Source organism: Thermobia domestica, chromosome 8, assembly GCF_964235325.1.
Source record: "Thermobia domestica chromosome 8, izTheDome1.hap1.1, whole genome shotgun sequence".
NCBI classification, from domain to species: domain Eukaryota; kingdom Metazoa; phylum Arthropoda; class Insecta; order Zygentoma; family Lepismatidae; genus Thermobia; species Thermobia domestica.
In genome coordinates this window covers 44,205,222-44,218,904 of record NC_137461.1, presented here as the reverse complement: position 1 = coordinate 44,218,904, position 13,683 = coordinate 44,205,222, and the positions used below count along the sequence as shown (strand labels likewise).

Genomic DNA, 13,683 nt, shown 5'->3' with positions numbered 1-13,683 from the left:
TTTGTACCCTGATAGTTTTCGAGAAACAGGGGATGAAATTTGGGGGAGCTATCTTGGCGCCAAGATAGCCCCCCCGTATCACAACAAAAAAAATTGAAATACACCATTCGAAAGCAAATCGTTTGTACCGTTTGTACCGAAAAAAGTTTTGTTTGTACCCTGATAGTTTTCGAAAAACAGGGGATGAAATTTGGGGGGGCTATCTTGGCGCCAAGATAGCCCCCCCCCGTATCACAGCACAAAAAATTGAAATACACCATTCGAAAGCAAATCGTTTGTACCGTTTGTACCGAAAAAAGTTTTGTTTGTACCCTGATAGTTTTCGAGAAACAGGGGATGAAATTTGGGGGGGGGCTATGTTGGCGCCAAGATAGCCCCCCCGTATCACAACAAAAAAGTTGAAATACACCATTCGAAAGCAAATCGTTTGTACCGTTTGTACCGAAAAAAGTTTTGTTTGTACCCTGATAGTTTTCGAGAAACACGGGATGACATTTGGGGGGGCTATCTTGGCGCCAAGATAGCCCCCCTGTATCACAGCACAAAAAATTGAAATACACCATTCGAAAGCAAATCGTTTGTACCGTTTGTACCGAAAAAAGTTTTGTTTGTACCCTGATAGTTTTCAAGAAACAGGGGATGACATTTGGGGGGGCTATCTTGGCGCCAAGATATCCCCCCTGTATCACAGCACAAAAAATTGAAATACACCATTCGAAAGCAAATCGTTTGTACCGTTTGTACCGAAAAAAGTTTTGTTTGTACCCTGATAGTTTTCAAGAAACAGGGGATGACATTTGGGGGGGCTATCTTGGCGCCAAGATAGCCCCCCCGTATCACAGCACAAAAAATTGAAATACACCATTCGAAAGCAAATCGTTTGTACCGTTTGTACCGAAAAAAGTTTTGTTTGTACCCTGATAGTTTTCGAGAAACAGGTGATGACATTTGGGGGGGCTATCTTGGCGCCAAGATAGCCCCCCCGTGTCACAGCACAAAAAATTGAAATACACCATTCGAAAGCAAATCGTTTGTACCTTTTGTACCGAAAAAGTTTTGTTTGTACCCTGATAGTTTTCGAGAAACGGGATGATATTTTGGGCGCGGGGCTATCTTGGCGCCAAAATAGCCCCCCCCGTATCACAGCACAAAAAATTGGAATACACCATTCGAAAGCTTATCGTTTGTACCGTTTGTACCGAAAAATGTTTTGTTTGTACTCTGATAATTTTCAAGAAAGAGTGGATGGCGTTTGGTATTCTATGTTGTACGGAAGATGGGCCCCCTAATATGTACTTTTTCCATGCCCATTAATAAGTATTATGTGTGTATTCATGTGAATTTATGTGTATTTAGAACTCTTGTTGTACATATCCAAATAAAAAAAGGACTTGTTGGGAATAACGGAACTTTAAAATTGAATTGGCGAGTGGGAAAATAGTGTGAGTTCAAATTAAGCCATTTTGAGTTAAAGGCGAAAATAACACTAAAGATTTAGAACTACAAGTTGTAATGAAGAGCTGTACAATTTGGAAGACCTCGCACGTAATAACAGAATGCTATAATGTCGACTGTACATTTGTGGCATTAACAAACAAAAGTTCTTTCTTCAAATATCTCAAAATGCGTTTTGTGCACTAGTAGTGTTTTTCCGCTGAACGATTCAATTAAATTTTCTCTTTTGTGCCCTTTTCCGTAAATAAATACCATAATAACAATAACGAAGTGTGTACAAATTCAGAAAGAAACTGGATTTACAGAAATAATCTTAAACAAAGAAAACTAAAAGATGAAATGTTTGCTCACCTAAACTGCGTCCTTCCGCGTTTCAGCTTTACACATATCTGTCACATTAACGGCTCGAGAAGTTTGCGCTTTCATAGACAATAGAAGTAAGCAAACAGGCCATTGCTGAATAATACGTATTTACTTAAGGAAAAGGGCAGAAATAGAGAAAATTTAATTGAATCGGTGAGTGGAAAACCACTACTAGTCCACAAAACGCATTTTGAGATATTTGAAAAAATAACTTTCGTTTGTTAATGCCACAAATGTACAGTCGACATTATAGCATTCTGTTATAACGTGCAAGGTCTTGCAAATTGCACTGCTCTTCATTACAAGTTGTAGTTCTACATCTTTAGTGTTATTTTTGCTTTTACTTCAAAATGGTTTATTTTGGAATCAAACTGTTTTCCCACTTGCCGATTCAATTCTAACGTTGAGTTATTACTGAAAACTTCAGTTTTTCATTTTGATATGCAGAACCAGTATTCTAAATACACATCAATTCACATGGATAAACATATAATACTTATCAATGGACATGGAAAAAGTACACATTAGGGGGCCTATCTTGCGTACAAGATAGCCCTCAAATCTCATCCCCTGTTTCTCGAAAACTATCAGGGTACAAAGAAAACTTTTTTCGGTACAAACGGTACAAACGATTTGCTTTCGAATGGTGCATTTCAATTTTTTTGTGCTGTGATACCTAGGGGCTATCTTGGCGCCAAAATAGTTTCCCCCCAAATGACATCCCCTGTTTCTCGAAAACTATCAAGGTACAAACAAAACTTTTTTCGGTACAAACGGTACAAACGATTTCCTTTCGAATGGTGTATTCCAATTTTTTGTGCTGTGATACGGGAGGGCTATCTTGGCGCAAAGATAGCCTCCCGCCCAAAATGTCATCCCGTGTTTCTCGAAAACTATCAAGGTACAAACAAAACTTTTTTCGGTACAAACGGTACAAACGATTTGCTTTCGAATGATGTATTCCATTTTTTTGTGCTGTGATACGGGGGGGCTATCTTGGCGCCAAGATAGCCCCCCAAATGTCATCCCCTGTTTCTTGAAAACTATCAGGGTACAAACAAAACTTTTTTCGGTACAAACAAAACTTTTTTCGGTACAAACGGTACAAACGATTTGCTTTCGAATGGTGTATTTCAATTTTTTGTGCTGTGATACGGGGGGGCTATCTTGGCGCCAAGATAGCCCCCCCAAATGTCATCGGGTGTTTCTCGAAAACTATCAGGGTACAAACAAAACTTTTTTCGGTACAAACGGTACAAACGATTTGCTTTCGAATGGTGTATTTCAATTTTTTGTGCTGTGATACGGGGGGGCTATCTTGGCGCCAAGATAGCCCCCCCAAATGTCATCCCCTGTTTCTCGAAAACTATCAGGGTACAAACAAAACTTTTTTCGGTACAAACGGCACAAACGATTTGCTTTCGAATGGTGTATTCCAATTTTTTGTGCTGTGATACGGGGTGGGCTATCTTGGCGCCAAGATAGCCCCCCAAATGTCATCCCCTGTTTTTCGAAAACTATCAGGGTACAAACAAAACTTTTTTCGGTACAAACGGTACAAACGATTTGCTTTCGAATGGTGTATTTCAATTTTTTGTGCTGTGATACGGGGGGGCTATCTTGGCGCCAAGATAGCCCCCCCAAATGTCATCCCCTGTTTCTCGAAAACTATCAGGGTACAAACAAAACTTTTTTCGGTACAAACGGTACAAACGATTTGCTTTCGAATGGTGTATTCCAATTTTTTGTGCTGTGATACGGGGGGGCTATCTTGGCGCCAAGATAGCCCCCCCCAAATTTCATCCCCTGTTTCTTGAAAACTATCAGGGTACAAACAAAACTTTTTTCGGTACAAACGGTACAAACGATTTGCTTTCGAATGGTGTATTCCAATTTTCTGTGCTGTGATACGGGGGGGCTATCTTGGCGCCAAGATAGCCCCCCCAGTCGACCTCTCAAGTAACCCTATAAGGAAAATGGTACAAACGAAAATATTTTCGGTACAAACGGTACAAACGTAGTACAAACGAATGACATAGTCATTGTTTCAATTTTCTAAAGTGGGGGGGCTATCTTGCCATACGTATCGTGAAGCCATACGTCACAGTTCCGCCACATCTACTCTGCCCGCTCCGCGCCACTAAGATCGCAATGTTTCGAGCCAACAAAAATCGCGGAAACGAGAGTAGCCAATCAGACGTACCAGCTCAGACGATGCTCAGTTGTTTTTCGGCTTCACTGAGTTCATAGGATGAAGATACGTATGGACAGATCCTCTATTTTCTAACATCCTTGTTGTGTATACAACAACAGTGCTGTCTCTTAAGATATATCAAGACGGTAAAACTTAGTATTTTATAGCTACATGTTCAGGAAATGAGTACACTTTTATCGCTACAATCTGTATACGAGAATTAGCACATACGAGCTACCGATAAAATGTTAACTTTTACCGTTTCTCAAAAGTGTCCACTCTTCACAAGAAGAAAGTCCTAATATTTAAGAAACTTTAAATGTACACGCCAATCCTATAAGTGAAGTGTTAACGTAGAAACAACATTAAGAAAGCATTCAGAGCTTTCTTGTAGCTATATTCTTAACGTACTCGCCTCCAGAGTGGAAGACCTCGGTTCGATTCCCGGTGAGAGCTCATGTTTGAATCCTACTTTAAGTTGTGCGCCTCATACAGCCTCTGCGTTGAAAGGAACGTCAACTACAATCCAACCAAATATACAAACAATTAAGAAGTGTTCTTTATTACAATACAGTTGTACACAAGTAAGGCACACATCAGATGTACGCTACGTTTACATGATTCTAATAATAAGAAATGATAGTATGTATGAAGGAGTTTGGCATTGTGGAAAGAAGAAAAGAAGGGATAATAATTTTAAAGAGGAATGCGGTTAATGAACATGAAAAGGAAATAATGGTTCGCAAAAAGTAAACTGGGAGAGGAGAACACATTTAAACATGAAGTAGCTTCTCATTTTTGTAGTAGTACATGGGTTTAAATTTGTTCAGAGTGTAGATTTTTCTTTTACCTATAGTAATTACAAATAACGCCTGACCCTCATATACCTACCAAATAGCATATTTTGGTCATATTTTATCTTATGATGATTATTGTATTTTGTATGTTTCTTTTTAAATAGCCAGTTGAGATTTTGATCAGAGTGGAACCCCCGTCCACCTGGAGCCCCGGGGCTACAACCCCCGTAAGCCCCTCCCTTAATCTGATCCTGGTCATTGATTCTGTCCCCTTTCGCTTCTAACACTCATCAATGATACATTGATTAGCCTCCATTAAAATGCTGAGGTGTAGGAGAGAGTTCAGGAACTACTTCTGAACTTCCTGAACAGCGAGATATTCTAACTTGATAAAACATACCTGCATTTGGCACGCAACGTCTGATAGTCCCTGGATGGAGACCATGTTCCACTTTTCCTCTAACCTTGCACGTGACCTCACATCTCGCGTTTGATCCATGATCAGGCAACGACTTACACATGGAGTGTTCGAAGTGGGAAAAGACTAGAGGCGGTATGTTTTATTATGATTTTGATTTGACATACCGGCTATCTAAATGTTGAAATGCAGTGAGGTATGTTTCCTAAAAGATATTTACACATCTAAGATATTTCCTGAGATTGCATTTCTATTTACACAATGTCTGAAAAACATTGGAGAGCTTCTCTGTAGTAACGCGAAGGGGAGGGGCATGAAGAGACTTTGATCCCTCCAACTTTCTGGGAAAAGGTCCCCTTATGTTCTATTATAGAGAATTATACATGAAAATGCTCAAAAACCGAATTAGGATATTAATAATTTCCTGCGGGAAGACTCCCGGTTCCCCACTCTACTGTGGGGTATTCCAAACACCCGGAAGGTCCGCTCCCACAGCAGATAACTAAACCCGCCCATGCTCAAAATACGGCATTTATATGCATTAAGGGAAAAAGACACACATACACACACACACTCATATATATATATATATATATATATATAACAAAGAAACAATTCAGTATGGCACATCTAAATATAAACTAGGTGAACTTCTTTGCAGACACCTCATTTTAAAAACAAAAGATAGGAAAAAGGTAACAGAAGTGCCGGTGTTATCAACTTAGAAATTATTTCTACATTAGAAATAAAACCTTTTACGTGCAAAGCTATTCACCAATTACTGTGTATAAAAATGGATTTATTAAAGGAATTTAGCATCTGCTTTCCAGTGATGGTATGTTTCAATCATTGAAAAACCAGAGACGGTATGCCTTCATCACTGAAAATACCAGAGGCGGTATGGCATATCACTGCATACCCTCTCACTTCGACCACTGGATGGAAGACCTACGAATATCGCAACAGATAAATTTTTGCAAACCACTTGCCTTCTGTTAGTACAGGATGACATTCTATATAACTTCTTTTCTATTCCTTGCCGTGTTGTAGCAGTTATTTTCGTTCATGCTGGTTTTACATCTTATTGAGAACTACAGTTGGCTACAAGTTGAGAAGAGACCTAATTTTCGTTAGGGAACTGATCTCTTCCAATAAAAACACCTTGACACACTTTTTCGAGGCATTACAGTATTAATTCATGTCTCGTAAGCAACTCTATTGACTATCTCCTTATGTTCTCCTAGACCTAGCCACCACCTACACTGCACAGAACGGTGTACTTAGTTCATTCTTTTACCGTAACGATGGGTTGCCACGTTAGAAGAACTTGTAGCTGTCATATAAAAAGATCTTGAAACCCTACCATATTTCACGGTGTACACATAGTCTTGAAAGGATCATAAAACATTTTTTCCATCTTGCAAGGAGTTGAACGATACGCAACTTTCTGGGATGTCTTGCTTGCTACTTGCTATCGCCCTCCCACTGACACAAAAGAAAAACCAGTTTCGCCGCTTCCGAAACAACGTATTCTTTTGGACAGGAGGGGAAGTGCGATAAAATACACGTTTTTAATGAGGAGGTTCACTGTTTGTCCACTAGAGTGCAGTGCTGCATGGGTGGTGATACCGTACCTTTCTTGCTTACAAGAAGTTGTAAAATCTAAACAGTAGATAGAAAGATCGGGTAGCGAGGTCTTTTTGTTTATGACAGCTACAAGATTCATGTAAAATGGAAACGTACCATAAGGTATGTACCTAGGTATTTATCAGAAGCGGATCTAGCCCTGAGCCAGTACTAGGCCCAGGCCCTTATCCAGGGGGATCTAGGGGGCGGCCCCCCTAAATTTTTGCGGGTCCCCCTAAAATTTTTACAGTAGGCTTGCAAATGAACTATATTATGGTGTTGAACTATATCGGTAATATTTTTGGATCGGGCCCCCCTAACTTCAGGCGGCCCCCCCTACATTTTTGGGCTGGCTACCGGTCTGACTAGGCCCCCCAGTTTTTTGAGTGACAAAAATAATTCAAGCTATTACTTATATATTTTTGAAAGTTTATACTAAACTCATGATAGTCCTATCATAGTATGGGTTCTGGTTGACCCTTCCCCAGGTTTTAATTTTTTAGATCCGCCTCTGGTATCTATCAAACTTAGCTGTTCCTTTTGGAAGAGTTACAATTTTAATGACCAGTAGTGTATATTAAACTTGATAAACAGAGTTAAGGTCATGTTGACTAAACAAATTATTAGCTTGGGAAAGTTTTTTTTTTTTTTTTTTTTTTTGTTTGTTGCAGCCAAACCATTTTTTAATTAATATTATAATAACAGAAAATTATATTAAGAAGAGGGCTTTCGTTGAAATACGCAAACAAAAGGGAAAAAATGTTTTAAAAAATCAACAGGAAAACAAGGAAATTACGTCATTAAACGTAAAGGAAAACGTGTGACATAATTGAATAAAAAAAACAAATGAAAAAATTTCTCATGAAAACATGTAAGGAAACTGCTGGTTGAATCCTTATGGAAATTTTTAACCGGTCCGATGTGCTCACCTTGAAACAAGGAATACAGTCGTTCTTCGCACGAGACGAACATGTTTACGAAAAATGTTTGAAAAGATACATTTCAACCAGGGCGTCATTTAGGGGGGCAGGAGGGGGCAATTGCCACCCCCAAGAGTTTGAAGAATACATAGGCCTATACTTTAATTGATTGTCTACTAATATACTAGTACAAAACGTGAAAGTCTTTTGTCGGTGGTGCTGTTGCCCCCCTCAAGCGAAGTCTGAAATGACGCCCCTGATTTCAACCTCAACCTTTCCTTCTTAGGATTCGTATTTCAATCGAAATGAAATTACAAATAGCCTATAAACAAAAATTAAAAACCCTTTCCATTTAGAATACGTATTTCAATCAAAGTGTAATGATAAATCCAAATGCGAATTCTGACTTTGTTTCAAAGATCGTTTCAAACGGTTCAGTCGTTTTCCCGTGATGATGAGATATTCATTTAAATGCGGAGGGGGAAAAAATATAGAAATTGCTGCTTCTCCTCCTCTCTTAAAAGCTGAAAATTTCTAAAACACTTGGACACTTGTCCAATTATTTTTAACGAAAAGTGTATATATTGAATTTAAAATTTCTAAAAAAAAAAAAAAAAAGAAAAAAGAAAAAAATGAAATGAAATCATTCAGTTTAAAGTCCTACGATTATGCCTTCTATGTTAAGAGAGTCGGATGGTTAATTCAATCGAATGATGATGGAAGAATTGGTAGAATGAGAAAGTGGGAGGAAACGGGATACCCTGAGAAAACAAATGGACACGATGTTGTTTACCACAAATTTACGTGACCGGGGATCAAACCAGGGAACACAGGCACCAAAGACAAACGCTCTACCACTTTAAAAAAAAAGTTAATTGATTCACTTAACGTATCTCAGTAACTTATCTCTATTTTCTACTCGCTTATCTTAAACGACAGGAATACGAACACAAACACATCTAGGATATTTAAAGTTCCAAATGCTCTACCACCGGCAATCAAAGCCGGGAATTCGTACACCAGTGGCCCACGTGCTAGCCACGAGACCAGCGGGAAGGGCACCCACTGAGCCAACATGTTGCCCTCAATTTTCTGACTTAAAGGGCTCCTGATATATTCTGGTTTCGGACTAAATTTTGAACTCACTGCCAGTGGCAGATCCAGGGGGCAAACAGGGCAATCGCCCCCCACCCCCCAGAGGAGGAAACTTTTCTTTTCTTTTATATATAAATAAAACCCATTCCAGAATTTGGAGCTCTTAAAAGTAGCTGTAAGTAGCAGTATTACAACCCCCCCCCCCAGAAGTCCGTCCTGGATCCGCCCCTGCTCACCACCTTCAGGATACGTATTTTAATCAAAAAAACATTATAAACAATCGGTTTCAAGTAGGGACTATCAAATGGTTCAGACGTTTAAATGTGCCACATTTTGATTCTTTGAAGGCCTATGATCGGCTATAGGGCGTATTATGCAAATTGAGCTGTGTTAGGCTTGGAGGTCAATGTGTCGGTACAAAATGTTATTATTTTGCATAATCCCGTACTAGTCAGTATGGTAAGTCGGCCCAACTACATGAGCTTTCACTCGGAATTAAACTGGAGTATAAAAACCTTGGCGAGACATTACGGAGCTACTTGAGTTAAGAGGTGACCAACTATAATTTAGAAAATAGAAATGACCGCTGGGTTTCTATGTGCTGATCACAAACCAACCAAGTTAATGTTGTTAGGGCAGTCATGGCTCTTTCATCGACTCCATGGCCTTTTAGAGAGTTGCGAATTTCGAAGATATACTGACAATGAGACAAAAATTTACTAGAATGAGACGCGGTGGCTCAGTGGTAAAGCAATCTCCTCTGATGCGTGAGGTCTCTGGTTCGATCACAGCTTCCGCCAAGTGGGCTTTATGCCAGACAAACACCGTGTGTGGGGTTTTTCTCGGGGTTCTTCCGTTTCCTCCTATTTTGATCACTCCCTCATTATTATCCATCTCACTATCAACGTCTTTCTTAGCCTTGAAGCATAGTTAGTTGAACTCCTTCGTGGCTAAGCGGTTAGCGTATTCGCCTTTGGAGTGGGAGACCCGGGTTCGATTCCTGGCGGAGCTCGTGTGGTTCGGATTCCACGTTAATCACACCCCATATAGCCTCGCTGCTGAAAGGGACGTTAAACTCAAAATAATAATAATAATAATAATAATAATAATAATAATAATAATAATAATAATAATAATAATAATAATAATAATAATAATAATAATGGAAGGAAAAGAATTGCTACTTACACCAAAGAGTTCCACCTTCTGTGTGAATCTGATTTCGAGATCCCATCCCTGAAGTTCTCTGGTGACGGGAATGTCCACAGTTCCGTTCCATCCCCTCTCCCAGAAGCTCCCGGGAGTAACAATGTCTGAGCATTTTGTTCCTCGTTGGCTCCTGGCAAGTGACTGGGAGAACAGAAATAGGATGATGATCTCAGGAACCGCCAGGAAGTTCCTCATCAGGAAGACGGAACTTCTGTAAAGAAAATAATATTTACTAAATTTCGAGGTTTTTCATATCATTGAAACACTTTAGGAAGTTTTTAGCAGATTAGAACAAATTACTAGCAAATAAATATTCATATCATCATCATTATCATTATCATGATCATTATCATCATTATAGATATACTGCGATTATTATGAGGTCACTTGCTTCAAATTGAGAACCTTTCATGTATCGCTGTCTTCAAATAATCTCTTCGTCCTCACGTAGCAATTTTCTGTTTTAATACCGTCCACCAAGTTTAGACTCTCTCGCCCTCCCTCTTTTTCCTGCCACTGCATTTTTCTGTCATAATCATGCTATAGTTTCTTCTCAGGGAATGTTCCAAACAGTTTCGTTTCCTTTTCACAATTACATCTAAAATTGTTCTTTTCTTCCTTACTTGCTCATTCTTTTTCTGTTCAACCAGCTAATTTTTCCAATCTTCTCCAGACCCACAAAACTAGGGTATTTCCAAAGACTATTTTTTTTACCTTTGTGTAGTGGCTAGGTTTGTACCCCAAAGAATACAATACTCTACAGTAAACAATTTATGAGTTGCGTTGATAAATAGCATCAAATATTACTTATTTTGGTGTGAACTGTATTCCTTCTCCTTATCTTGATATTAACAATTTTTTATACCAATATATTTGTCAATAGTTCTCTGTAAAATGTTACATTGCAAGTGACGTTGTAGTTAACTGGGGTTTCTTAATAAAACTCCTTCCACTGGTACACACAAAACTAGTAATGACGCTCTACAGATGGCTCAGTGGTAGAGCACTTACCGTTGGTGGATGGTGTCCCTGTTTCGATCCCTGACCGAGTAAGTTTGTAGTTGATAACATTGTGTCAGTGGGTTTCTCGGGGTGTTCCCATTTCCTCCCACTCTCTAATTTCACCAATTTTTTCCATCATTATCCACTTGCCTAAATCGTCCGTCGGTAGGGATGCGCACGAGACAAGATTTGTGGCTGTCTCGTCTCGAAAATGTGCTGTAAAAGTGATGTCTCGACTCGAAAAATGTATATTTCTCTATTGGAAGAGCCGTGTCTCGACTCGAATTTTGTCAGGAATATCCTGTCTCGACTCGTCTCGTGCGCATCCCTACCGTCTAACTTAGCCTAACAGGCATAATCATGGGTCTTAAAACTGAAAGATTCAATTTCATATCATTTTTTGACGCCAGACGAGCCAAGAGGGGCGGGTACTTCATGGTAGTTACGTCTATCCTCCGACTGCCCCTTTAGACATGTTGTATTGTAATGTATAACAAGTAATATAAAACTGTCTTTTTGGGTAAAACTGCTCCTTTGTTTGCGCCCCTCACGCTCAAAAAAATTCAAGCTGGTGTCGTCACTGCACGTAACACGAAATGGTGGTGTCAATGTGCGTGAAAAAATGAATAACAAAGACCTACTCCTGTCAATATGAGTGAATCAAATAACTATTATCCCCCCCTGTTATGTGAGCCGGCATAGCAAATATATATTACTAGTTGCATATATGCAAGGCGTTCTGGTAAACAACCAAAACGTGCATAAATTTTGTTCACGTTGCAAATTGACCCTCGTGGCAAAATTCGAAAAAACGGATTTGTGTACGGTTATATGTGGTGAAGATATATCTGTGTACAAAATTTGATATCCTGGTATAGAAAATCTTGTGTGTGATAGAGAATAATACTAAATTTCGCCTCCTTAGATTTTCTGTAGACACACACCCTTCATATTATTATTATTATTATTATTATTATTATTATTATTATTATTATTATTATTATTTTCATTATTCACTTACTTCAAGTACAAGCATTGGAGATCATGGCAAACCTTAGAAAAACATACGCTTTATTTAGCCCAGTAATTAAAGGGACAAAAATGAGGCTGAGATCAAGTAATTTTTTAAAAGCTGAAAATTTCAGGAATGGTTTTTCAAGTTGTATAGAATAACATACTAATAATCGCGGAAAATCGGATGTGTGTGTCATTCTCAAAATGGCGGGCTAAGATGGCGACCAGTCGATATGATTATTGTTCGAAGTTTTGAACGTAGTTCAGAAACAAAAAGTAGTAGATCATTTGTGTAAAATTATTTTAACTCCAAAAGCATCTTACTTCATACAATCACTTTTAAGAAATTTACATCCACCTAATCTTCAAAAATGTAGGAATTTTTGCCCTTACCCTGTCAAGTTGTGGAAACATTTCCTAATCGTTTGAAAAATATATTTTATACGTTTCAGTTATTTTAGTGAGCTATTTACTATCTACAATATAAAAGAAAGCTCGTTGAAACCGGATAAAAATGCACTGAGATATTTAGTTTTGAACCAATTTGAGTTTTAAACAATGTAATGAAGCTCTTGCAATGATGAAAGAATGGTCGATAGATTTCTATGCCATAAATTTTATATATTTATCCTTTCCGAAACATTAAGGAGGTTTATTACAAATATAACTAAGGACTTTTCTGTTAATATTTTAGTTGCAATTACTACTTTTCTTCTCAGATTCTAAACTGAAACTGTGAATGTGCTTTATTTTCAAGTGTGCAACTATGGCATAACTGTATAGTGGTAGAGAAAAGTGTATCAATAGTGTATTATATTGTGTGTGTGTGTCTGGTTGTGTTGCAATATATTTTCCCGTGAATGTGAATATTTTTCCGCGATCAAGTTCTTTTCTTGGGCTTCACCTTGTCTGTTTCCCAGTCATTACAGAGATCCTAACGGGATCATTAGGCGAAAAGGCTATGCAATCTAGAGAATGTGTAATCTGCAATGCAACCATTCAACGAAGGAGAGGTTGTGGCCGTTGCTAGAGGTCTCCCAAATACTATCAAAGCTAGTGTGACTCGCAATGATGGACTATACATTATTCGGCGTAAGCTCTAAACTGCGATAAACAAAGCCATGTGAAACTAAATCTCGTTGATTTGCTGTTGTCCTACCGACGCTCATACTCCTCCGCAAAATAGTTCATGTGATTGCATTATTACTTTTACTATGAAGCTTCATATAAAACTGCTATATTATTATAAATGACAAAAATATAATACGGATTATCTAATAATACTGCAATCAAGTGTGGCTAATGAAACAATAGAAATAAACACTAAGCATGCGCAGTAATTCTGGCGCCAACTCAACTGTGGATGGGTGTTCTGCTTTTAAAGTCTGAAAGATGACTGGCATGAATCCCGGTTCCGCGAGTGTTGTGGTGAAACACCAAGGCAAACCTTTACTCACTAAGCAACAATTGTTTACGAGCGAAATTCAAATACTTTTTTTTATCTTTCGAGTTTCTTTTATTTTCTTTCTACTGCTGCTGTAAGTATCTGGATATCACGAGACAGTATTATCAAAATGCACGTGTATAATT

General features: G+C 38.5%; 1 protein-coding gene across 4 annotated transcripts in view; it reads right to left on the bottom strand.

Annotated features, from left to right (window-relative positions):
* Positions 1 to 13,683, bottom strand: part of LOC145692849 (uncharacterized) — a 118,670-nt gene that overhangs the window by 60,194 nt on the left and 44,793 nt on the right. For all 4 annotated transcript variants that reach the window (XM_081768367.1, XM_081768363.1, XM_081768366.1 and 1 more), the window contains exon 2: positions 10,057 to 10,288. In XM_081768367.1, the coding sequence (XP_081624493.1) occupies positions 10,057 to 10,272 (216 nt within the window). In that variant the 5' untranslated portion in view covers positions 10,273 to 10,288. The remainder of the gene's footprint in view (positions 1 to 10,056; positions 10,289 to 13,683) is intronic.